Source organism: Dipodomys ordii, unplaced genomic scaffold (assembly GCF_000151885.1).
Source record: "Dipodomys ordii isolate 6190 unplaced genomic scaffold, Dord_2.0 Scaffold26, whole genome shotgun sequence".
NCBI classification, from domain to species: domain Eukaryota; kingdom Metazoa; phylum Chordata; class Mammalia; order Rodentia; family Heteromyidae; genus Dipodomys; species Dipodomys ordii.
In genome coordinates, this window is record NW_012267242.1 from 12,499,448 (window position 1) to 12,525,297 (window position 25,850).

General features: G+C 42.8%; 2 protein-coding genes and 1 long non-coding RNA gene across 4 annotated transcripts; 2 read left to right on the forward strand and 1 right to left on the reverse strand.

The window, feature by feature from the left end:
• Positions 1 to 827: 827 nt before the first annotated feature.
• On the forward strand, positions 828 to 3,772 carry Oaz3 (ornithine decarboxylase antizyme 3). Its single transcript, XM_013015300.1, is given in 6 exon segments — positions 828 to 1,053; positions 1,322 to 1,382; positions 1,384 to 1,461; positions 2,233 to 2,408; positions 2,846 to 2,931; positions 3,522 to 3,772. Coding segments are annotated over 6 exon segments (567 nt in total). The 5' UTR covers positions 828 to 1,030; the 3' UTR covers positions 3,665 to 3,772.
• Tdrkh (tudor and KH domain containing) lies at positions 2,331 to 23,150 on the reverse strand. Of its 2 annotated transcripts, none has more exons than XM_013015295.1 (14): positions 23,072 to 23,150; positions 14,549 to 14,697; positions 12,934 to 13,040; positions 11,455 to 11,644; positions 10,932 to 11,071; positions 10,505 to 10,826; positions 8,785 to 8,945; positions 8,460 to 8,632; positions 8,186 to 8,250; positions 7,607 to 7,758; positions 6,874 to 6,975; positions 6,343 to 6,439; positions 5,834 to 5,924; positions 2,331 to 3,043 (listed from the first exon to the last, which is right to left on the reverse strand). In XM_013015295.1, exons 2-13 carry the CDS (start codon positions 14,670 to 14,672, stop codon positions 5,872 to 5,874), a joined length of 1,686 nt encoding a protein of 561 aa, XP_012870749.1. In that variant the 5' UTR covers positions 14,673 to 14,697; positions 23,072 to 23,150; the 3' UTR covers positions 2,331 to 3,043; positions 5,834 to 5,871. The 2 variants fall into 2 exon arrangements, with proteins under 2 accessions (XP_012870749.1, XP_012870748.1); XM_013015294.1 differs by lacking the exon at positions 2,331 to 3,043 and adding an exon at positions 5,144 to 5,682.
• A 361-nt stretch (positions 23,151 to 23,511) lies between these two features.
• LOC105984934 lies at positions 23,512 to 24,421 on the forward strand. The gene is made up of 3 exons (XR_001175020.1): positions 23,512 to 23,536; positions 23,753 to 23,881; positions 24,240 to 24,421. It is a non-coding gene; the product is annotated as an uncharacterized LOC105984934 (long non-coding RNA).
• The last annotated feature ends 1,429 nt before the right edge of the window (positions 24,422 to 25,850 follow it).

Consider the following 25,850-nt stretch of genomic DNA (forward strand, 5'->3'; position numbering starts at 1 on the left):
AATGGAGATAAGAGTCTTGTGGACTTTTCTGACCAGGCTGGTTTTGGACTGTGATCCTCAGATCTCAGCCCCTCTGAGTAGCTAGGGTTACCACTGTGAGCCCAGTGTTTAATATTTATTCATTCAATGTTTATTGGATGAATAAAGAATATATAGATGTTCACACTGGTGGTCTCAAAACCAAGGTTTGCTAACACATGGTTTCAATTTTTCTCATTAGCTTTTAAAGAAGAGTTTGGCACAAATTTTTTCTGGTTTTGGTTGAAAAAAACCCCATAAAGTCTGATACCACTGGCTCTGTATGGCAACCAGATGAAGCTGAGTTGTGCTGGTATCTTTTAAATAGGGTGTGAGTTCATTTCGTATGTAGCCCTGCAGGTCTAACTAATTTATATTAGCTGTCCTGGGCCCCTGGAGGTTTTCAGTTTTACATTCCTACCCTACAAGATAATGGAGAACTTCAATAATCTGTAATGCCTAAGTGTAAGGTAGAGATGTTAGTAAAAATATTGAATAGGAACTAAATAAGCAAATGTTCAATTAGAGTCTTGGAACTATTCTGCGGTGTCAGAACTCTTAAGTGGTGGGTTTTAGAAGGAGGTATCCCAGTGGAAGGTCCAGGATGGGTGAGCACAAGTGCTTGAAACGAATACAAACTTTAAAGTATTTAAAGTTTAAAGTATTTAAAGTACCTCTGTCAAGTGAATATGCGGTTGGTTAAGGAAGAGGGTGGGGCAAGCAGCAGCAGAGTGGAGTCCAGTGACATAAGGGCTGACTCAGTGCGTGTGTCATAGTGCCTTCCAGGTCACAATGGGCAAGATAGCTTGAACCTCTGCCGCTCGTCTCTGAACTTCACTTTGCCGCAGGGAGGCACTGAACAGAAAAACTGCCTTGTTACAGGTCCCGTCCCTCTCTCTACTCCCTTTCTTATATCAAGAGGGGAAAAACACGGAACTACCTCTACCCAATCTGGTCACCATACGCCTATTATCTTTACTGTTACAAATACCGGATCACCCTCCGGGAGAAGATGCTGCCCTGTTGTTACAGAAGGTACTTATTTTTTTTTATTTATTATAAAATGTAGGAAAGAGGAAGAATTTGAAAGTATTTCCCAACTGGTAGCAAAGTTGGACAAATCTAGCATGGGACTTGCACAACTTTCCCATTTGACTGCTTTAGAAAAATAGGCTGGTCCATAGATGATACAAAAAGACAGTATCAGAGGCTGGTCCTGTGTTCCTAGGTAATCCTAAGTATTTGAGTTACAGCCTAATCAGATTCGAATGTAAATTAACTTTACGTTTATTTTCCCAACTAGCATCACTTATAAGGAACAGGAGGACTTGACACTCCGGCCCCGTTGCTGCCTCCAGTGCTCCTGAGTCCCTAGGAGGTCTCCAGGTGGGCAAAAGCACTGAGCAGGAAAAAGAGCACAACCAGCTTAAAGAATTGTATTCGGTAAGTGAAATGTGAGCTGAGGCCATGATAGGGGCAGAGTGTTAGTTGTAATGTTTAGAGGCCATTAGCTAGTTGGAAAAGTCTCATAGAAAATTAGAGGTAGATAGTACATTGGAGCTGAGATGTAATAATGACTTGCTTTATAAACATATAGACTTGCTTTATAGGAATATGGGACATAAAGCTGTTTAGATGCTGACCTAGAATCTAGAACTCCTTCATTTATCTTTATATCATATTGCAAGTAACATTCCTAATCATGATCTTAGAAAAAGTTTGAGAGAAAACTGATATGAGAAAATAAGTGGAGTAAATAGAATAGATAAGGCTTTGTTTAAACAGTAAGCTGTGTACTATGGTACACACCTTGTAGTCCAAGCTATGGGGGAGCTGAAGCCTGAGAATTGCTTGAGTCTGGAAGTTCAAGGCCAGGCTGGGCAACATAGTGAAACTGTCTCAAAACAAGATAAAAATAAACTGTAAATATTTGTACATTTCTCAATTAGTCCTTGGGATGAGATCAGCATCCAGTAACACCCCATAGACTGCAGATCCGATACCAAGTAGAACTCTTAACAGGAATGGCTATTAGTTCCTAGGTTTAAGGGAGACTTTTGAGACAGATTCCACTTCTCCCAGCTTGTTTCATTTGACTTATCTTGCTTCCAGAGGCACCCAAATCTGTACAATTTGACTTGTGGACACTGAGGCAGTAGACTATAATACTTTTGGTAAGAAGAAGAATATGAATATTTTTTATTCCTTTTCCAGGCTGGGAACCTGACAGTGCTGTCTACTGACATTCTGCTCCACCAGGATCCAGTTCAGTTAGACTTCCACTTTCGCCTCACCCCCCATTCCTATGCCCACTGGCACGGCCTTCTTTCTGACCACCGACTCTTCCTGGACATCCCATCTCGGGCCTTAGATCAAGGCAATCGGGAAAGGTAATTCAGCTAGGATGAGCCAGTTGGGGAGGGAAGGGATGAAGGGATTCCATCCTTTTGTTGTGTCACAATCAGTAAGTGGGCTGATTCAAGAACTGGGTAGGACACACAAATCAAGTAGCATGTGACCCAGAACCTTTGGTGTTCAAGGGAATAGAGCCTATGGGAAGTTGCAGGACTGATTCAGAAACATAGAAATGAGAATCCAGAAATAACAGAATAACGAAAAGGGCTTTCCAGCTTCTTGTCTTAATAGGCCTTTCTTCCTAGACTTTTTCTGTGGTTTATATTTCAGTCCAGTCATAATTCTTTGGCTTCAGAGAAAAAGCTATCAAATCTAGTTTAAAAACTTTGATTTCTTGGTCTGGGCAAGTGGACAGCAAAAGCGGAAAAATTTTTCTAGACCCTGAGTTGACTTGTTCTCTCTGGCCCTCTAGTTTGACAGCAACATTGGAGTATGTGGAGGAGAAGACCAGTGTGGACTCTGTATTTGTGAACTTCCAGAACAATCGGAAGGACAGAGGTGGGAATCTGCTGTTTTTTTTCTTGTCCTTTCTATAGAGGCAGCCAAAAGCTTATTTTCCTTTGTTAGAGTCTCTCTTTCCTGGTATTTCAGGGATTTTTCTTCTCCCCCACTACAAAAGAAATTAAATCACTCAGTATTCTGTTTACGTACATTTTGTAGCTGAACTAACTAAAAGTCCCTGGAGGCAGTGTCAGAGTTAGACTGAGGGAGCAATGATAAAATTACACAGAAAATTCAAGAGATGTGGTGGACCAGGCAGGAGTTCAAGGGAATGTATCATTCCTTATGTGAAAGGATTGGGCACAAAGCCAGAACTGGAATACATTTAACCAGATAGATGCTGTGTTGAGACTTCATACACACAAAATTAATCTTAAATTTAGTGAAGAAAAAGTTCTAGGAAGTCTCACAATGAGAGAATTGAACATCAGAAGTGTTAAAGTCAGGGCTGGAGCCTAGGTTTGCTTCACACCAAAACACATCCTAAATAGAGTCTGTACTCTACTGCTTCCATAAATCAGATCTCTGAGGGAATATATGGGATGAGCTAATCACTTGTTCTAATCATTTGTACTGTCCTTTTACAGGTGCCCTGCTTCGGGCCTTCAGCTACATGGGCTTTGAGGTGGTCAGACCAGATCACCCTGCCCTTCCTCCCTGGGGCAATGTCATCTTCATGGTGTATCCCCTAGAAAGGGACCTTGGCAACCTGCCTAATGCGCCTCCCTAAACATGTTTATTCCATCTCTGTGAGGGGCTGGAAGCCTTGATACACGGGACTCAAGACCCCTAGGATGTGACTCAAAACAACTCCACCCTAGGAATAAAGGGTAGTGCAATCAAAATGTGTCCGCTGTTTCTTGGATGGGGGGGGTAGTGATGACCGGGGGTACAGAACTAAACTCACTGTAGGGTGAGTTTGGTGATTAAAAAGACCAGAGGCACCTGTGCCACAGAGGGAAAGAATTCAATTTCCTTTTTCCATTCCCTTATCCCAAGCCATTTATACATCCAAGCCATTTATACATCCTATCTATTTGCATAAATGTCTAAGGCAAAGTATTACCAACCAATTAGGGAGCTCAAAAAGACGGTCTTGTTGGGCCCAGTTGGCTCATGCCTGTAATCTCAGGAGGCTGAGATCTGAGGATACCAGTTTGAAGCCAGCCTGTGCAGGGGATACCAGTTTGAAGCCAGCCTGTGCAGATAAATCTCCGTGAGACTCTTATCTCTGATAAACCACTAAAAAACCAGAAGTGGTTCTGTGGCTCAAGTGGTAGAGGGGTAGCCTTGAACATAAAGAGGCTCAGGGACAGTGCCCAGGCCCTGAGTTCAAGCCCCACAAGCGACCAACTAGATCTACACATTTACACATTTCAATGGAAATTGGAGACAAGTGCCAGTTCTGTTTGGAGAGAAGGTACATGGATCACAAAATGCAAAAAAGAGTGTATTCCAGATAGCAAGTACAGGGTTGTATTGGAAGAATGAATGGAATTCACAGGACGGGATATAAACTGACAAGACATGAAGTGAATAGATTTTTACCCCATGACCAACAACAACAAAAAGGAATATTTTATAGTAGTAAACTGCAGGTAAGACTGAGGCACTAATTTTCCACCAAAGGGGGGTGAAGTTCGTGCTATCTTTGATAGCAAAGACCCTAAAGGAGGAGGAAATTCCACATAGTATCAGGGAAGATCTCACTAACCCCTTGATATTAAAAAGGGCCTGCATAAGGCATCTTTATGTATTTTTTTCTAGTTTACCTTTCATTGTTCACTTACCATTATCCTCCTACCCACATTACATATATACATACCTTCAATTACCTTCACAGTTCTCATTAGAGACAATACTGTCACAAATGAAAAATTGCTCTTAAGCATTCCTTGAATCCAGGTTTCCAGAATCCGAATCCAGGCTTTTTACAATAGTTTAGGTGAGGTTTTATTTACATAGCCTAACCTTGAGTTGGCTGATTTGGAAGTGACTCTGGGGGAAGAAAGTAAATGTGTGTATGGAAAGACACTTGTTTTACTGCCTCTCTATATAAGGCAGTTGATAATTCTCATGTGATTTAGGCTTAGGTGGCCAATGAATACTTAGTTTAAATATTTTTGAGATTTTTATTCAGTCCCCCAAATGATTTGAACTTTCAAGGTGTATGTATATACATATATAGACACTTTACTAACACTTTACTAGCAATTTACAGCATTTCCTGAGCTGTCTTTTTTACTTACATTTTAATTAAAGTTTGTACTTGTACACACACACTTGTCTCCAATAACCTATCTGAAATTGTGGCTGGGAGGTGGTATTCTTTCCACGTCCTGCAGCTCAACATTTTTGCTGATTTTTGCCTTTGCTTTTCAACTCAAATACTACTCATAACACTTCCTGTAACAAGAGTCACCTGATAGGGTGAGTCACAGTCTTCAGAATCATCATTTCAGTGCCCAAACTCTGGCTGTTTCCCAGCCTTGAAAGACACAGCCCCACAATAATGCACATTATGACTGGCAGAGGAGACCTAGCTTGACTCAGACCCCTGAAAAATAACAGCAGCAGGGTGGGGGTTGGGAGTAAAGTGTAGGGAGGATGTTTTTGTCTCCCTCTTCCCCACACACTTTCTGGTAGTCCAATGGGAGGAGAAAATGAATTTGGTCCAAGCCAGACTCTGTAACAAAGGAAGGACTGCATGGATCTCTATTGGAGATTCCTCTCTCCTGGCACCAAATCCTGCCAAACAGAGGCAAAAAGCTTAAAGAGTCAGTATGAAGCAAGTTAATCAGCAGGAAAGCAGCTGCAGAGGATTACATGAAGGTAGAGTAAAGGGAAGGGGTAATAAAGTTAAGGCTCCCGTTCTTACCCTCATCACTTCCCTACTCACATTGCAAAGCAGATGGCTCTCCAGCTGAAGCACGGACTTCAGAGTAAGTAGTCATCTTTAAGGTTATCATCACCAGACATAGAGGCAGCTTCTATTGGGCAGAAATGATATTAGATACTGCCCTTTTCTAGCAGAGGCCTAGGATTAAACTGGGCTCTTGGTGCTCAATGATCTAAGAACCAAGCTTTAACTTCCCTACTCTGGAGAAACTGAAAAGGTAACTCCAGCCGGGTGCTGGTGGCTCATGCTTGTAATCCTAGCTACTCAGGAGGCTGAGATCTGAGGATCGAGGTTCAAAGCCAGCCCAGGCAGGAAAGTCCGTGAGACCCTTATCTCCAATTAACCACCAGAAAACTGGAAGCGGCACTGTAGCTCAAGTAGTAGCACTCATCTTGAGCTGAAGACATCTGGGAAAGTGCCCAGGCCCAGAGTTCAAGATCCATGACTAACAAAAAACAAAACAAAACAAAAAATCCACAGATATTCTAAATAGGCAACAATGATGGTACCTGATAAGCTGAGGCAGGACAGGGTATGTGGTAGCTCTTCCGGGCTCTCTTTGGTCTCACTAAGCATGCTGGCAAGAGAGACATCTGTTTCTGTGGCCTTAGGGCATAAAAGAGAAAAAGACCATCTTGGCTGGTGAGAAAAGAGAGGCCATCCTGTCATTTTGCCTATAGGATCAGATTAAGGCAGTTGACAGGAACAAAAATATCTCGTTTTGTTGTTTTGGGTTTTTTTCCTTATACCTCTCAATAATCCTCCCTTATAACTTTTAATGGGCTTCATGTTATTTACTTACACACACACACACACACACACACACAGCACTGTGACCATATTTACCCCCACTCCATCATTCCTTTCCTACTCAATGGCTTTGATCAACATTTTCCTAAGCAGTTTGGAAGCTGAAGTAACCTAATAGTTCTAGAGTGGCAGTTTTCGATTTTCCAGAAGTTAATGTTATGTCTAGAAGGCCTCATTGTGTCTCCATGCCCAAGGTTTTCCTGGAAGCAGCTAAGGAAGAGTTTACATACCATGTCCTTCAACATGTCCGGGACAGTTCTGTTTTCTTCCATGTCTTCAGGAAGCTCAATTGCATATCCTTTACGAACTAATTCTAGCCCAATATCAAGTTTCTGAGAAATAAAACAAAAAGAATATTGTTCCCATTGTTAGGGAGGACAAATCTGAGTAAATAAGATGGAATAACTCAGATTAAAACTTCAAAGGTTGCCGGGTGCTGGTGGCTCACGCCTGTAATCCTAGCTACTCAGGAGGCTGAGATCTGAGGATCGCGGTTCAAAGCCAGCCCGGGCAGGAGAGACCGTGAGACTCCTATCTCCAATAAACCACCAGAAAACCGGAAGTGGCGCTGTAGCTCAAGTGGTAGAGCGCTCGCCTTGAGCTGAAGAGCTGAGGGACAGCGCCCAGGCCCAGAGTTCAAGCCCCACGACCGACAAAAAAAAAAAAAAAAACTTCAAAGGTTGTCCGGGACTGGGAAGGTGGCTCAGTGGTAGAGCGCTTGCCTTGCATGCATGAGGCCCTGGGTTCGATTCCTTAGCACCATATAAGCAAAAAGAAAAAAGCCGGAAGTGGCACTGTGGCTCAAGTGGTAGAGCGCTAGCCTTGAGCTGAAGAGCTGAGGGACAGTGCCCAAGCCCAGAGTTCAAAGGTTTTTTTGTGCGTGTGTGAGATGGTGACTAGGATAAAGGTTTCTGGGAGAGAAATAGGGTATGAAAATGCAGATGATAGATTGAGCAGTGTTACCTTCCCATTGCTGATATCATATAAGTAGATCTTTGGCCAAGTTGAGATCCCAGTCTGGACATAGCTAGAGATCTTGGCCACCAGGGGCTTCCATTCAGCACAGTAAGTGAGTCTGTCAAATTCATCTAAAGCTTCCTCTTCCCATTGTACACCTGGCAGAAAATTATAAGAGGGTGGAAGTGTCACAGAAGGTGCTGAAAGGGTATGCAGATACCCTGGAGGTAAGTTAGAACTATTTCTTTAAAAAAATTTATTGTCATTATAAAGATTACAGAGGTGTTACAGTTACATAAGTCAAATAATGAGTACATTTCTTTTTGAACAGTGTCACCTCTTCCCATCTCCACCCATAAGTTGAATAGTTCATTTTCAACATAGTGGGAACTATTCATTTTTACTCAGGAAGGTACTTATATACATCTCTGGTGAGTCTGCCTCACTGCCAGGCAAATTTCTGGTTGCTGCTTTTTCATACTAGTAATGAAAAAGCTTTGAGACTCCCAAGACTCAAAAAGGTTGGTAATGTGAGAGCTCCTCACATACGTTATATGAAAGACAAAGTTGACATGACTGATTTACCTGAGGGGGCGATCCGTGCCAAACTACATTCAATTGCTTGAAATGGAAGGCTTAGAAAGTCACTCCTAAATTGAGAGAAACAAATCAGAAGCTCAGGGCAAAGTGGGACTTCTTATAGTCTTCTTTTAGACAGAACCAACTGATCCAGTGAGAAGATAATCATCTGCTTTCTGAAAATAGATTTTCTTTTAAATCCCCGTGGTGATGTGAGCTTACTACTCTATATGGTCAGGGCTGAGCCAACAGCTGAGATTCCAGAACAGTCCACACTGACCTGAGAGCCCTGAGCTCCTTCAGTGGGCAATCTCCATTATCTCCAAAGTCAACAAAGTAGAGGTCTAAATTTCCATTCTCCAACGTGCCAAGGACCCGGGCTCGATACCAGGAATCATTTGCAGATAAAGGTGCAGCTACAATATCTCCTACATGCACAGTCAAGTCTTCAGGCTATACATGGGAGTGAGGAGTTGGGAGGGGGTAGAGTTATGAACGGTAGCTAATAAACAGGGAATACCATAAGGGAGAAAGAACAGTTGCCTCACAAGAAAGAAAACATATTACAATGAAAATGCCCCAGCCCTGTGCTTATGGCAACTCACCAGGCTATTCTCATAATGCTGGGTCATCTCATTGACAAGCTTATCCAATTGCAGGCTACGTGAGCCAATGATTTGGATCCAGAAGTGGTTAGGGTGTTCAGAGGCAGAAACGTAGACTTCTAGGTACTCATCAGCATGGAAACTGAAGTCAGGACTGGGGACTGAACATAGGGATAAGGATGGTGACTGTATTAGAACTGTGAATGGTACAAATACTGACTGAGTGGCTGTTAACCATTTAGAAAATGGCTGGAGGAACAACTGGAAGAATGTCCTGAAGAAAGGTACTAAGTTATCCTCAGTACCTTTCTGTGTAACTGAGAATAATATACATTCTTTGACATATGCCATGTATTCAGAGAAGTCCTCCATCTGGCAGGTGCATCAAGATCATGAAAAGGTACATGGGCAGTAAGCTGTACATGAATAATTTTGCTTGTTCCAGATTCCAGTCTACCGTGGATCCATCATGTGAGCATGGGCAACGTCATGAGCATGAGCCTCTGGGGGGCCCTGGTCTTCCCTGTTCATCCCAGCATCTTTGCATAGAGAGAAAGCTCATGGCTTTTTCAGTCTTCTTGAAGTGATGATTTTTAAAAAACAAACCAGACAGGCCATACAAAATTAGGCTAAGAATTTACTTATTCAAAAAGCATGTCTGGTGACAGAAGAATAAAACAGGCTCTGTTCAGGGTGGCTATGAGTGAGAGAAGGGGAGCATCAATGGAGAGAGTGAATAAGGGTGAATTTTGTCAACGTACATTTATATGCATACACCATGAAGCCAGGTGAAATTGTTTTAAGATGAGGAAGAATAAGGGAGAGTAATAAGGAAGATGAGGTTGATGGGATACATTGAATACATGTATGGACATGTCAAAATGAAACTTCTCTTATAGAAGTAGTTTACGCTAATGAAATTTTTCTTTTGCCAGATCTGGGGCTTAAACTCTGGGCCTGGGTGTTGTCCCTGAGCTTCTTTTGCTCAAGGCTAGTGCTCTAACACTTTAGCCACTTCCAGCTTTTTTGAACTGTTTATTGGAGAAAAGAGTCTCATGGACTATCCTGCCCAGGCTGACTTCAAGCCATGATCCTCAAACCTCAGCCTCCTGAGTAGTTAGGATTACAGGCATGAGCCACTAGTGCCCAGCCAGTAAAAGGTGTGTTTGGGGAAAGAATATACATTTAATTATTTGATGTACCATTCACAGACTAGTTTCCTGTGTCAGCATATTGTGATCTCATTTTCCTTCATCATTAGCTGGCTTACATTCAGAAAAATTATTGTAGCCAGGTGCCAGTGGCTCAACCTGTAATCCTAGTTACCAGGAGGCTGAGATCTGAGGATCATGGTTCAAAGCCAGCCCAGGCAGGAAAGTCCATGAGACTCTTATAGCCAATAAACCACCAGAAAACTGGAAGTGGTGCTGTGGCTCAAGTGGCAGAGGGCTAGCCTTGAGCTGAAGAGCTGAGGGACAGTGCCCAGAATTCAAGCCCCACAACCAGAAAAAAAAATCTCTTTCTCTCTCTCTATATATACATACACACTCACATATATATATACACATATATATTGTTCAGTATCAACCTAAGTAGACATTACCAGAAAGGCATGATTTACGATGATAGATTTACATTTTTTATTGATTCCTACTTGAGGTCAGATAAGCTAGTCGTCTTATCTTTTATATGATTAATGGGTTCTCAGTTTGTTACATACTTTCAAACATGGACATCTCTGGACTGGTTTGGGCTCCAGGTTTCTGAAAGCTGTCATCATTAGGTTTTTCCCAGGAACCTTCTTTGGGTCCTACAACAGCCATGTCACCACCTCCTTTGTGGGGAGGAATCTCCAAAGGTGCAGTCTGCCCCATGCTAGAACTGGTGTTTTTCCATGAAGCTGGTTCTCCAGCTCCTCCTGCCTCTGTCATTTCTTCTCTTCTCACACTGATTGGCTGCTTGCGTGGGACTCTGGTTTCTGCAGAATGGGCAATTCTCTTTCGAAGTTCTTCATCCTCTGAAACTTTCTCCAGTATCAAATGCTGTGGAAAATGAAAGAAGGTATAATCTATTCAGTCAGATACTGATCCAGGATCAAGTAAAGGGTTCTTTCACTCTAAGTATGATTCAGTGCATCAGCTACTTGCCTTAGCTGCTGCCACTTCCTTTTGTGTTCCTGAGATTTTTATAAGTCTTGATAGTAGTAATGTCCCCTCAGATTCTTTGTCACAGGTAATTTTTGCTCCTGAGGCCTTACAGATAGAACGAATCGTCTCGCCGCCTCTCCCTATATTGAACAACACATAAAAATCTGTCCTTCCCTCCTGGCCAATCTTAACTACTAGAAAAATCATAGTCAGTGCTACTTTCCAAATTTAGCAGGATATAAAATGAAAAATGGAAGGATGAGCTACTGGAGTTATTGTTATAGGAAAGAGAATAAAGGACTATCAATTTTATTTACTCTTGATGTTTAGCTATGTTAATTTCATGTCATTTCCATTTTTTGGATTCTTAGGCAAGACTATACTTTGCATCTCCAGCTCTTAAGAAAACATGCTGTCTTTTTTCCTCAACAAGGTCAAAGAGGGTAGATCAGGAAAACCCCTGGGAAAGTGTGAAAGGCAAAAGTAAAGAAAAAAGGAAATAGAGTAAGCTGTCCAGTGGTACCTATGATTCTGCCCACGGATCTCTGGGGAACTGAGAGCTGCTCAGACACAGGGGTATTCTCTGTCAGGATCTGATGGATGGCTGCTTTGGCCTTGCACACCTGAACAGGAAAACCACTGATAAGCAGCACTCGCTCATCGCCTACATCCTCTGTGTCCACATCAATCCGAGCACCTGTCTGTTTCCGCAACTGCAGAGAAAAAGGAGATGTAGCAGTACACTTTGAAAGAGCTCCAATTAGGGCCCAGCTAAGGATACTCTAAACTAAATCCTGGAGATACATGGAGTTAAGCAAAAGCACCAGCTAAGTACAAACACTATAAGCAATCCTCATTTACTTGTACTTATGGATGGAAATCAGTAACAAGAATAATTCCAAATAGCAGTTAATTTAAAACCATTTATTTCTCTTTGTGTTTATGTCCTTTTCTTTCCTGATTTTATATAGATTAGATAATCACAATTTTCTCTCTCTTCTTTTTTTGACAGTCCTGGGCTTGAACTCAGGGCCCTGAACTTTTTTTGCTCAAAGCTAGAGCTCTACCACATAAGCCTCAGCTCCATTTCCAGGTTTTGGTGGTTAACTGGAGATAAAAGTCTCATTCTCTGCTTCTATTGGGGGGAGGGAACATGGGGAGAGGGCATGGTGGCTTCAAACTGTGATCCTCAGATCTCAGACTCCTGAGTAGCTAAAATGACAGGCATGAGCCACAGGTGCCCATCTCATTCCTCATTAATGTGTGCGTGCGTGTGTGCATGCATGCGTGCGTGTGTGTGTGTGTGTGTGTGTTTTGCTAGGAAGTGAACCTGGGGCCTCATAGGTATTAGGTTAAGAATTCTACCACTGAACTACATCTTCAACCAAAAGATTTTGTTTTGTTGAAGAACAGAAAATAGTTTTTAAAAAAGCAATAATTCTGTATTTATTGCCAATTAATAAGTTAATTAATTCTATAATAGAAAAAAATTCAAGCTATATTAAGCTGAGAATCATCTAATCTAGTCATTAATTCTCTAAGAAGTATTCATCTTTGGAAAGTAAATAGTGTAGCTAGATAAAAAGCTTTTTTTTTTCATTTAAAAATATAAACAGAGCTGGGCGCTGGTGGCTCATGCCTGTAATCCTAGCTACTCAGGAGGCTGAGATCTGAGGATCATGGTTCAAAGCCAGCCCCGGCAAGAGAGCCCATGAGACTCCTATCTCCAATAAACCACCAGAAAACCGGAAGTGGCGCTGTAGCTCAAGTGGTAGAGCGCTCGCTTTGAGCTGAAGAGTTGAGGGACAGCTCCCAGGCCCAGAGTTCAAGCCCCACGACCGACAAAAAAAAAAAAAAAAAAAAAAAAATATATATATATATATATATATATATATAAACAGCTTGGGGGGTCTTTCTTGATATAGGGTCGGAGGAAGGGAACAAGAAATCAATAAACAGAATCAAGGCCTGGGAAAAGCCACTTGCTTGTTCCCACACTTACTTGTTTAATGTTGGCTCCTTGCCGTCCAATAATGAGCTTCACAGCCTCCTGGGGAACCCGCATCTCTATCTCAATGTCATCCTCTCCAACAAACGTCAGCCGTTCTTCTGCACAGATCAGAGCTTACTGGATTGGACTTAAATACACCCCAAAATACTATTATCCCTTCCTTGAATGTAAGAGACACTGATCCAAGATATAAGGTGTGGATCTAACCACAGTGAGAAGGAAAAGGAATATCTAAGTGGAAATTAAGAGATCTTCAAAAACTAGAGTTGAGGCTGAGGGTATAGTTCAGTGATGAGTGTAGTACATACTTAACATGCATAAGGCCAAGTTTAAGCCCCAGTACACATACATACTCACAAACAGGGCATTTTCTCTAAGATACTAAAATGGGAAATGTAGATTATGGAAAGAGGAGGCTCTTGGTTCTGAGCAAACTACTTTTCCCAAAACATTATTCTTGGATAAGAATGAAGGCAACAAATTGCTTTAAATATCTATAGTCACAAAAATTCTGAATTTTTTTTTTTGGGTCCAGTCGTGGGGCCTGAACTCTGGGCCTGAGTGCTGTCCCTCAGCTCTTCAGCTCAAGGCTAGCCCTCTACCACTTGAGCCACAACACCATTTCCAGCTTTTTACTTTTTGCTTATGTGGTGCTGAGGAATCGAACCCAGGGCCTCAGGCATGCAAGGCAAGCGCTCTACCACTGAGCCACCTTCCCAGCCCCCTGAATTATTTTTGTTTTTGGCAGTACTAGGGTTTGAATTCAGGGCCTTTCTAGGCAGGTGTTCTACCATTTGAGTCACACCTCTAGGCCATTTTTGCTTTAGCAATCCTAGGTAATTTTGCCTAGGATTGGCATCAAACTGTGATCTTCCATGTTATGGGCTCCTGTGTAGCTGGGACCACAGATGTGCTGCCATACCCAGCTAATTGTACTGAGGGGGGGGGGTCTTGCTGTTTTGTCCAGTAGAAGTTCAAACATGATCCTTTGGATTTCTAACCCCTGAGAATCTGAGATTACAAGTGTACTGCACCTAGCTTTCTTGAATGACTTTTACATTAATCATTTCTCTAAGTTCTATTCTCTAGCTTGTAGGATACTACTCATTTGTTTAGTTAGGTACTGGTACTGGACTTGAATTCAGGGTCTCTTGCTCAGCTTTCTTGCTCATGGGCTGGTGCTCTACCACTTGAGTCCAAAATCTCCAGTCCAAAATTTTCCTGGTTAGAGATGGGAGTCTCATAGATTTTTCTGCCCAGGCTGTATTTGAACTTTGGTCTTTGAGGTCACAGCTTCCTGAATAGCTAGGATTACATACAGGGTGAGCCATCAACATGTGGCTGGGATAGTGACTTCTGACAACTAGAGAGAAGCATATAAATAAGAGTATAACAGACCAATGGGATTATACAACTTGATCATTTCATAGGTTAGCTACACAGAATACAAAGAAGAAATATTTTCAGTATGATTCCTTACCAAAAGCCAATTTTATCTCAGACACATTACTGGTCTGGCAAGGAAAAAACTTTTATTTTAATTGACAAGGCAGAAACATGATCTAAATATATCTAAATAGGTACAATGATGAAGAGCTTCACATACCTCTGCTTTCTCTATACCTACGGTATAGGATATAGGCAACTGCTGCACTGGCTGGGATGCCGAGGCCCAGGGCTATCTTCTGAATAGTGGACAAGCTTGTCCAAGAAGTCTGCTCAGTGGACATTTTCAGCTATACACTGACTGACATCCTGAAAGAAGCAAACCAAGGAAATGTTGGCATTTTCAACCAACACTTGTCTGGCTGGCAGAGAGGCATGAGAACACACTGTTACTGAAAAGAACACAAGTGCTGATTTTCCCATTTAAGAACTTCAGCAAACTCAAAAATCTGTTTCATGGAAAAAATGTCTCATTGTATTTTAAACATGTTAAAGGAAACATGCACATAAAATGAAATAGGAAACTTTACTTTTTTTTTCTCAAGGAGATCTATGCATTGATCAGTTTTTTGTTTTGTTTTTGTTTTTGGCCAGTCCTGCGGCTTAGACTCAGTGCCTGGGCAATGTCCTGAGCTTCTTTTGCTCAAGGCTAGCAGCACTCTACCACTTGAGCCACAGTGCCACTTCTGGCTTTTTCTATTTATGTAGTACCAAGGAATCGAACTGGGCTTCATGCATGCTAAGCCACATTCCCAGCCCACTGATCAGTTTTAAAAGCCAAAGGAGCAGTGGCCACAACCATAATCCAACTTAACTAGAAAAAAAAAAAGTACAGCTGGAGGTTTGGTTTCAATGGCACACTGTCAGCTTTGTAAGCTATGTGTGCCCATGCGTACACATACACTCTTAGATTTTATATCAAATGATTTAAAATTCCTTATCTATGCCTCTGGATATTCTCAGAAGCCATTGTTTCTGCAAGGACTGCCTTTTCTAGGCCTGATAAAGACCATCTTACTTATCTTGCATGGTGATATAGCCTTCATTTACTGTCTCTCCGGATTTCTATTTATAGCTCAGCCAATAGTGAAATAGGATTCTACCTTGCTCCTTTACTAGAATTAACTTGCCAGACAATCAACCTAGAGAACATGCATGAGGACTTATTTTACTCTGCAGCAGCCAGAAGGCAATTATTCTTGCCACAAAAATATTTCCTTGGGCTGGGTGCTGGTGGCTCATGTCTGTAATCCTAGCTATTCAGAAGGCTGAAATCTGAGGACTGCAGTTTGAAGCCGGCAGTAACAAGAAAGTCTAAGCTTAACCACGATTAAGTACCCACCCCGAAAAAAGCCAGAAGTGAAGCTGTGGCTCAAGTGGCAGAGCACTAAAACTTGAGCAATAAAGCTTAAGGACAGTGTCCAGGCCTTGAGGTCAAGCTGCAGAAAAGACACAGAGAGACAGAGAGACAGAGCGAGAGAGCGAGTGAGTAAGAGAGAGAGAGAGAGAGAGAGAGAGAGACAGACAGACAGACAGACACAGACAGACAGACACACACACCAATAATAATAAAATAAAAATAAAAATCCTTGGTTTCTGTGTCCTCTTTCTCTTCCATTCTCTTCCTGTTTCTCTGGCAAATACTTCTCCATTTGGGGCTTGTCAACCTATGCTTTCTAGCCATTGCTAATGTGACTGCTTTCTTTAGGAAATTTCATCAACACCTGAAGCTTCAATTATTGACTGCATGCTAATGACTCCAACCACGTAGTACCTGGTCAGAAGCACAAACATCTTAGCTGGGCACCAGTGGCTCATGCCTGTAATCCTAACTACTCAGGAGACTGAAATCTCAGAATCATAATAGGAAGCCAGTCCAGCACAAAAGACCATGAGATTCTTATCTTCAATCAGCCACCAAAAAGTCAGACCTGGAGTTGTGGCTCAAGTGGGAGAATGCCAGCCTAGAGCGAAAAAGCTAAGGGAAAGCAACCAAGTTCTGAGTTCAAGCCCCAGTAACAGCATGCATCAATCTATCAATCAATAAGCACAAACCTTTTATTTAGAACATTGCAATGGCCTTACTAGCATTTATTAAAATCTGACACTATACCTTCATTTTGCTGCCAAGAAAATCTTAACATTTCCCTCCTTGTAACTCCACATACATTCAAACTCCCTTGACAATTATTTCACATCTTTCTTCTCCAACCTTAAAAAACTTTTTCCTTTTTTTTTTGGGGGGGGGGAGGGTCCGGTCGTGGGGCCTGAACTCTGGGCCTGGGCGCTGTCCCTCAGCTCTTTAGCTCAAGGTTAGCGCTCTACCACTTGAGTCACAGCGCCACTTCCGGGTTTTTTCTTTTTTGCTTATGTGATGCTGAGGAATCGAACCCAGGGCCTCAGGCATGCAAGGCAAGTGCTCTACCACTGAGCCAACTTCCCAGCCCCTTCCTTTTTTTATTTTTGGGTCTGGTGATGGGTCTGAACTCTGGGTCTGGGCACTGTCCCTCAGCTCTTCACCTCAAGGCTGGTGCTTTACCACTTGAGCCACAGTGCCACTTCTGGCTTGTTTTCTGCTTATGTGGTGCTGAGGAATTGAACCCAGGGCCTCATGCATGCAAGGCAAGCGCTCTACCACTGAGCCACCTTCCCAGCCCCAAACAACTTCTTTCTTAAATTCCTTAAATGTTCTTGCTTCCTACTTCATTAAGGAAGCAGAGCCTTCAAAGAAAGTATCCACAAACACCCATTCATTCACCTTTCTCTATTTGATCTTTTCTCCTGTAACAATAAATTGTCGTTATTCCTTGTACTAAGTCTTTTTTTTTTTTTTTTTTTTCAGTCATGGGGCTTGAACTCTGGGCCTAGGCGCTGTCCCTCAGCTCTTCAGCTCAAGCCTAGCACTCTACCACTTGAGCCACAGCACCACTTCCAGCTTTTTTTGTTTATGTGGTGCTGAGGAATTGGACCCAGGGCCTCCTGAATGAGAGGCAAGCACTCTACCACTGAGACACCTTCCCAGGCCCATACTGAAGTCTTTCATAAAAATGTCCTCCAAAGCTAGGTGCTCGTAGCTCATGCCTATAATCCTAGCTACTCAGGAGGGTTGGGGTTCAAAGCCAGCCCAGGCAGGAAAGTCTGTGAGACTCATCTCCAATAAACCACCAGAAAACAGGAAGTGACACTGTGGCTCAAGTGGTATAGCATTAGCCTTAGCTGAAGAGCTGAGGGACAGCGCCCAGGCCCAGAGTTCAAGCACCACGACAAAGAAAAAAAAAGTTCTCCAAGTTCTTCTTTTGGTATTGTTAATGCTTTCCTCTCTCCTGGGCTTCCCATCAGTAAGTATTCTCTCTTCTTAAAGAAAGCCTGTCTTCATTCTACTTGCTCCTCTTAACTACCTCCCATGTTTTCCTTTCCTTTTACATGAAGAACTGAGAGTATTAATACTTAGGTATTAGGTCTCGTCTTGTCTGCTTTTGCCACAGGATCTGGAATAGTGGGTGTTACTCTTTTCAAAAACACCTTCTGTTTTGGGGCTGGGAAGGTGGCTCAGTGATAGAGCGCTTGCCTTGCATGCATGAGGCCCTGGGTTTGATTCCTCAGCACCACATAAGCAAAATGAAAAAAGCCGGAAGTAGTGCTATGGCTCAAGTGGTAGAGCACTAGCCTTGAGCTGAAGAGCTGAGGGACAGCGCCCAGGCCCAGAGTTCAGGTCCCACGACCAGACCCCCCCCCAAAAAAAAAACAAACAAACAAAACACCTTCTTCTCTTGGGCTTTCAAAACAGCACATCCTCCTCACTTTTCTCCTCTTCTGGCTAATCTATCAAGACTCAGTCTCTAGTCCTTTCTCATTTGTTAAACCTTGTCACACCAGATGTCCCAAGGAGTTGTTCTTTCCTCTCTTCTATTATACTAAAATCTCATCTATATGTTGTTACAGTTAGGACTTCCTCCTAAGCTTTAAATTTGTAAAATCAACTGCATACATAATATGTGCAGACAAGTGGATGCCTTTTTTTGTTATTGTTGTTGTTGGTTGTGGGACTTGAACTCAGGGCTTGGGCATTGTCTCTGAGCCTCTTTGTGCTCAAGGCTAGTGCTCTACCACTTGAGCCACAGCACCACTTCATTTTTTTGAGTGGTTAATTGGAGATAAAGTCTTATGGGGCCAGGCACCAGTGGCTCGCTCCTGTAACCCTAGCTACACAAGAGGCTGAGATCTGAGGATCACAGTTTAAAGCCAGCCTGGGAAGGAGAGCCCATGAGACTCTTATCTCCAATAACCCACTCAGAAAACTGAAGTGGCGCTGTGGCTCAAGTGGTAGAGCGCTAGCCTTGAGCTGAAGAGCTGAGGGATAAAGCCTAGACCCAGAGTTCAAGCCCCACAACTGACCATAAAAAAAAAAAAAGCCTTATGGGGACTTTTCTGCCACTATCTTCAGATCTCAGCCTCCTGAGTAGCTGAGATTATAGTAGTGAACCACTGGTGGCCAGCTACAAATCTATTATTTATGTATTTATTTGTCAGTTGTAGGGCTTGAACTCTGGGCCTGGGCACTGTCCCTCAGCTCTTCAACTCAAGGCTAGCATTCTACTACTTGAGCCACAGTGCCACTTCCAGCCTTTTCTGTTTACATGGTGCTGAAGAATCAAACCCAGGGCCTCATGTATGCCAGGCAAGCACTCTACCACTGAACCACCTTCCCAGCCCCTACAAATCTATTTTTTAAAGACAGTAGGGTTTTTGTAGTTGTTTTTTTGCTAGTACCAAAGCTTGAACACAGGGTCTTGTGCTTTTGACTGGCCTTTTCACTCATGTCTGGTGATCTAACATTTGAACCCTATCTCCAGATCAATTTTTTTTGTTGTTGTTGCTGGCTAATTGGAGACAGAATCTCTAAAACTGTTCTATCAGGGCTGCCTTTGAAGGGCAATCCTCATTGCTCAGCCTTCTTAATAGCTAGGATTACAGGGAGATCTCCTGTCACTTGACTCTAGACAATATCGGACTCCTGGCTTGAAAGGGGCGGAGGGGGGGAGGGAATCCCTCTTTGTTGAGGAGTGTTTTCAAGTGTCTTGTCTATTACAGACCATTAGTTATCCAATATCCAATATATTATTGTGCTCTACTACTTGAGAAAGGCCTATAGCTCTGCTTTTTGCAGGTTATTTTGGAGATGAAATATCCCAGATTTTTCTGCTCAGCCTGCATTTGAACCATATTTGTCTCAGGCTCTTGAGCAGCTATATTAAAAATATGAACCACTGATGTACTGCTCTGTACATCACTTTTAGAGACTCAGCATCAACATGAAGGAATACTGTTCTCTTCCCATCCTTTCAGGGATTGTACTGGGAATTGAACCTAGAGCCTCATGGATCCTAGGAAACTATTACTGAACTACACTTTTTGATATTGTTTTGAGTCCTGATAAGTTTTCCAGGCTTTTAGTACTTCTGCCTCAGCCTCCTAAGTAGCTGGGATTACAGGAGTATACTACCATATCTAGCTTTCCCCCACTTTTTTTTTGGGTCCGGTTGTGGGGCCTGAACTCTGGGCCTGAGCGCTGTCCCTCAGCTCTTCAGCTCAAGGCTAGCACTCTACCACTTGAGCCACAGCGCCACTTCTGGCTTTTTTTTTTTCTTCTGCTTATGTGGTGCTGAGGAATTGAACCCAGGGCCTCATGCATGCAAGACAAGTGCTCTACCGCTGAGCCACCTTCCCAGCCCGCTTTCCCCCACTTTTAAGGGAAAGATGGAAGGACTGAGTTTAATGTTTGGTATTTATTTTCATTTATGAAGTTTATTCCTCAAATCACTGAATAAAACTGTTTTCTTTTTTTTTTTTTTTTGGTTGGTTGTGGGGCTTGAACTCTGGGCCTGGGCGCTGTCCCTCAGCTCTTCAGCTCAAGGCGAGCGCTCTGCCACTTGAGCTACAGCACCATTTCCGGTTTTCTGGTGGTTTATTGGAGATAGGAGTCTCACCGTCTCTCCTGCTAGGGCTGGCTTTGAACCTCGATCCTCAGATCTCAGCCTCCTGAGTAGCTAGGATTACAGGTGTGAGCCACCAGCGCCTGGCTGTTTTCTTGTTTTTTAAAGAGCCAGCAAGAAAAACCTTATATGACTCTTTGTATTATAACATAAATACCTTTAACATACCTGAGGAAACATAATTGCTTTCATAAAGAAAGGTTCTGCATAAATAATTTGTAAATATATGACTCCCAAATTGATATTTTCCTACACTAAGAAATAGTTTATTCAGGATGTCTACAAAAGGTTTTATTTGTTACTGCATAGATTTTCTCATGGTCTCCAAACATCTTCATTATTAATGTGTTTCAGTTAAGTACTTCTGGCTTATTATGGGTTGAGCATGCTAGGAAAAAAGGAGGAATAATTCCTGGTCTGAGCCTCACAACAGTGGCTCATGCCTGTAATCCTGGCAACTCACGAGACTGAAATCTGAGGATGGAAGTTTGGAGCCAGCATGGGCAGACAAATCCAGGAGACTTATCTCTAATTAACTAGTAAAAAGCTGGAAGTGGAGGTGTAGCCCAAGTGGTTATGTGCCAGACATGAGTTAAAAAAAAAAAGCTGTGCCAGAGTTCAAGCTTCTGAATTAAACTCCCCCCCCCCATCCCTGCCCCACCAAAAATAAAAATCTTGTTCTGAAGCAGTTTGGTGAGAGGTAAAACTAAAACAACTAATTAGACAGCAAAATAAATTTAAAAAAATCTTGCCCAATTCAATATCAGGAAAGAACTAGAAGTTAAATAGATTTCTTAGAAAGGACATAGTTGAAAAAGTACTACTCACTTTCTGCCAAATTAGTCAAACCAATAAATGTAAAGTGTCAAATGTGAGGCTGGCTCTAGGCATACAGGTTAAGATTTAGCTTGTCTGGTAGGAGAAATCTTGATAGGCAGATGCCTATAGGTGGTTCTTGGAAACCTAAATAAACGTGCTCTCTCATTTAACATGATCTTGCTAGACATACTTCTGGTTTATGCAAAAGTTTTAGAACTGAGAGAGACCATAGAGATTATTCTGTTCCCCTTGTTACAAATGGAGAAATGAAGGCTGAAGGATATGAAAATTTCTCCATATTACAGAGTGCAAGGAAAATAATTCTGTTTTGAAGGCCACTCATAATCATATCTCTGTAGGGAAGCCCAAAACACTTTTTTTTTGTTTTCCAGTCCATAGTATTCATTTATTTATAAGAGAAACTATTCATTAGCCCACATATTTATATTTCATAGTTCAGGAACACAGGTCAACCCAAAGAAATTCTTTACATTCCAAATTCACTTTGCACTCTGAAAGATTCCTGCATTCTTCATCTCCTCAAAATCCTTCATGGAATCATAATTTCTGTAGAAATCTGCATATGTCTTCTTTCCTGGTTCAGCCACACCAAGCTTACAGAGAGCTGAGATCCCCAGAGATACAATGAATATGAACCATGCTTGGCCAGAAGATCCAGCATCTAAGGTGTTGCCAGTGTACCGGAAGCCATGGTAGCATCTGGACACCAATGTCCTTCCCCGCAGCAGACAAAATAGACTCAACACACAAAAAAATTTTTTTTTCAGTTCTGAAACTATGAGAATCAAATCCAGGGATTGCTAATGTTTTTCCTTTTTTCTTTTGGTCAGTCGTGGGGCCTGAACTCTGGGCCTGGGCACCGTCCCTCAGCTCTTCAGCTCAAGGCAAACACCCTACCACTTGAGCAACAGCACCACTTCTGGCTTTTTTCTGCTTATGTGGTGCTGAGGAATCGAACCCAGGGCCTCATGCATGCAAGGCAAGCACTCTACCACTGAGCCACCTTCCTAGCCCCTGAACTGTAATACTCCTATTTTACACTTTCTGCCATAGCTGGAATAATAGATGCATTCCACACACCAAACTTTTTCTGTTGAGATAAGATCTTAAAAACTTTTTTTTTTTTAAACCAAGGCTGATTTCAAATCTTGATCCTTCTACTCTGGGCCACATCTGTAGTTCTTGATATATTGTGGGGAGAATGAATTGAAAGCTAATGCCTCTTCAGATATTACAAATTATCTTGTGCTGAGTTCCCAGCCGATGTCCAAAGGGATGAGTTAATGAAGTCAAATCAGCAAAACTTACCACAATAATAACTGTCTTAAGGATCAAGGACTACAGGGAGGAAACACATACACACACATACACCCCCAAAACCTTCTGACACACTATTCTGACCACTGCAACCCCCCCCTAATATTTAGAGATAACTAAAGAAAAAGCTGAGTGGGGGGTGGGTGGGAGAGAGGTGGATAAAAAGGCAAACTAGTTAGCCCTGTGCACAAAAACTCAGGGACAGCGCCTAGGCCTTGAATTCAAGAAGCCCAGCATCAAAAAAAAACAAAACAAAACAGCAAATTAATAAAAGAATGGTGCCTCCGTCTCTAAAGGAACCAGCCGAAGGGGCAAACCCTCCCGCAGCGGACTCCACAACGAACTAGCCCTGGTACCAGAGAACGTCCTTTGGATTTGGGTAAAGCGGCCCGCCTGCGCCTCCCCGGCTCCTGGGCCCCACACCCTCAGCAGGCCGCCTGGCATTCCTCAAACCCGCCTTTGTGCATCCCGGTTACCACGACTGCCCACAGCCCGGCCTCTCCCCACCCCCAAACCCCGCCCTGGAACCCCACCGTTAGCGCTCCTCGAGAGTCAACTGTCTTGCTCTCCGCTTCGCACCTCAACCCAGCCGCCGCCGCCGACTCCTCCTCCCACACGCACCACAAATCGAGCTCCGCCCGCCGCGCCTCAGCCACCACTGTCCCGCCTCCAAAGCGCGTCCGCACTAATCAACGTCTAGTTTGTAGTCAACCAATCGTCTCCCCCTACCCCGACCAATCATTCTACGAGTTATCGTGAGTGACATAGTTACTGAGCGCTAAAATCCAATTACCCGCAAGAAATCCAAGACCGGCCCACCTCATCAGCCAGTAAGATCCGGGAAAAGTAGTTGTTGAGCTCGCACCTGCTGAGAATTAACTAGCCAATTAGAAGCTCCAACAGAGTCTTCTGGGTCCGCCTCTAAGCCAATCACAGAGGAGGCTTGTGCCTCCTTCTTCATGAGGTGAAGAATCGGCGCTGGCGAGGCCGGGACCCAGGTGTGAGGGGTTGACTCACGTGTGTCACGCTTCCCAGACAATTAGCGGCTTTGTACCGAGCCGATACCATTCCGCTGGGGTAACGGGTTCAGGATAGTGGTACACTCCACCACTTGCTTTTCTTGCGAACTTTTGCCTCGACCTGTCCCCTAAATTCCCCCGGAGAGACGTGGGAACACTTAAAACTTTTTTTTTTTTTTTGAAAACACGAAATAGATTTCTGGACAGGGGGAGGCGCCGCACAGCCCAGCAGAGCGGGGACCCGCGCTGGCTTTCCCCGGCCGAGGCGTGAACACACCCTGTGGATGGACGAGCGGTGGCGGGAGCGGCGGAGACTGGACCTGGGTAAGGGACCTGTGGGCGCAGCGGCGCGGGGCCCGCCCCGCTGGGGGTGGTGGTGGTGGAGGGCCCGGGCCCGGGGGCGCTCCCGGGGGCCGTGTCCTCAGGGGTGGGTTTCTGCCAGACAGCGGTTTGCTTTGGCAGGTTGAATTCCAGCCGCCGTTAAGAACGGTTAGGAGCCTCGCCAGCAGGCCCCTGCGCCCCGATCCCCACGCCAGAGACTCATCCGTGGGGACCGGGGGCCGGATCTACCCTAAGCATGCTAATGAATACAAGATTATAATTCTGATTAATGAGGGAGGTGCCTTTGCGCTTCAGTTTTTCCCATTTCTGTTGTGATTATTATTATTATTTTATTTTTTAGAGAAAGGATTTTGCTGTGTTGACCAGGCTGGCCTCCAACTCTTGAGCTCAGAACGATCCTCTTTGCCTCAATATCCCGAGTAGCTGCAACTACAGACACATTCTATTTTTTAAAAAAAATGTATGTGTTTTGTGTAAGGAATACATGCATATTTTTAGCAAATTCAAAAGGAAAAAAATATAGAAAATGTCTCTCATCTTTCCTTCAGAGGCAATCAATATTTCCAGTTTCTTGCGAAATTTTTTACAAAATAATCCATAACTCACATGCATAAGCATATATTTTTACCCAGTTAATGTAATCTGGAAGCCTTCCCATAACAGCTCATGTGTATCTGTCTCACAGTATGATGGATTGATATATAAAATACACTTAACAAGTCCTTTAGAATTATATACATAGGAGCACAATTCATTTATGCCCCTGTGTATCTGCATGATAATTACTTAGGAATGCAAAAACTAGGTTTAAAAAGAGCATATTTTCCATTTATTAGATACAGTTCTGTAAATTCTCTCCCTCCTACAAAGAATTTTCTAATTTTCATTCCACCAGCAATATTTGAAAAGGAGTTTGCTTAGTATTGCCAATTTGCTTTCCATGGAGGTTTTAACAGTTTTTTTTTTTCCCACCAGCCATGGATAAAAAGGACCTGTTTGATAGCACACTTACACAATATGTTATCACCTCTTGATTTTTAATAATCTGATAGTGTAATTGGCTTCTCATTGAATTCTAATTCATTCTCTCTCTCTCTCTCTCTCTCTCTCTCTCTCTCTCTGCAGTAGAAGGGATTAAATTCATTGCCTTTGTATGCTAGGCATGTACTCTACCATTTGAGTCCTGCCCCCAGCACTTTTTGTTCTGATTACTTTTGAGATAGCTCCCTCTTCAATCCTCCCATATTTCCTGTCATCTCAGAATAATAGATGTGCAATACCATGCTCAGTTTTTTTCTGTTGAGATTTGATGTCTTGGACTTTTTTTGGGGGGGAGAGGAGGCCTGGGTTGGTTTAGAACAACAATCATCCTAATCTTAGCCTCACATGTAGCTGGCACAGGCACATGCCACAGCCCCAGCAATTGATGGAAAAAGCTAGGATTATAGGCATAAACAAGTGGCATCCAGCCTTGGATATTGAATCTTTCCTTTATATTCTCTCTTTGTGTATACATTTAAAATACTTCTTTCCCCAGTATGTTCAATGTCTTTTTATTAATGGTGTTTTTTTTTCTGTGTAACATCTTGATAACATTATGTTGATAACTTTTGGGGTTTTTCTATCATATTCAGAAAATCTCCCATTTACTAAAGAATACTTTTGAAATTGCTGTAATTCTATTTACTCAGGAGGCTGAGATCTGAAGGATGATGGTTTGAAGCTAGCCCGGTCAGAAAAGTTTGCCAAATTCCATCTCCAAAATAACCAGCAAGACTCAGTGGTAGAGTACTAGCCAAATAAACATGAGGACTTCAGTTTAAGCCCTGGTACTAGCAAACAAACATGTTGTCTTCCTTCAGTACTTGTGTAGTGTTCTTCTTTTGGTATATTTGATTAATTGAGGACTTATTTTTATATAAAATTAAAAGATAGAGATCCAGCTTTTTTT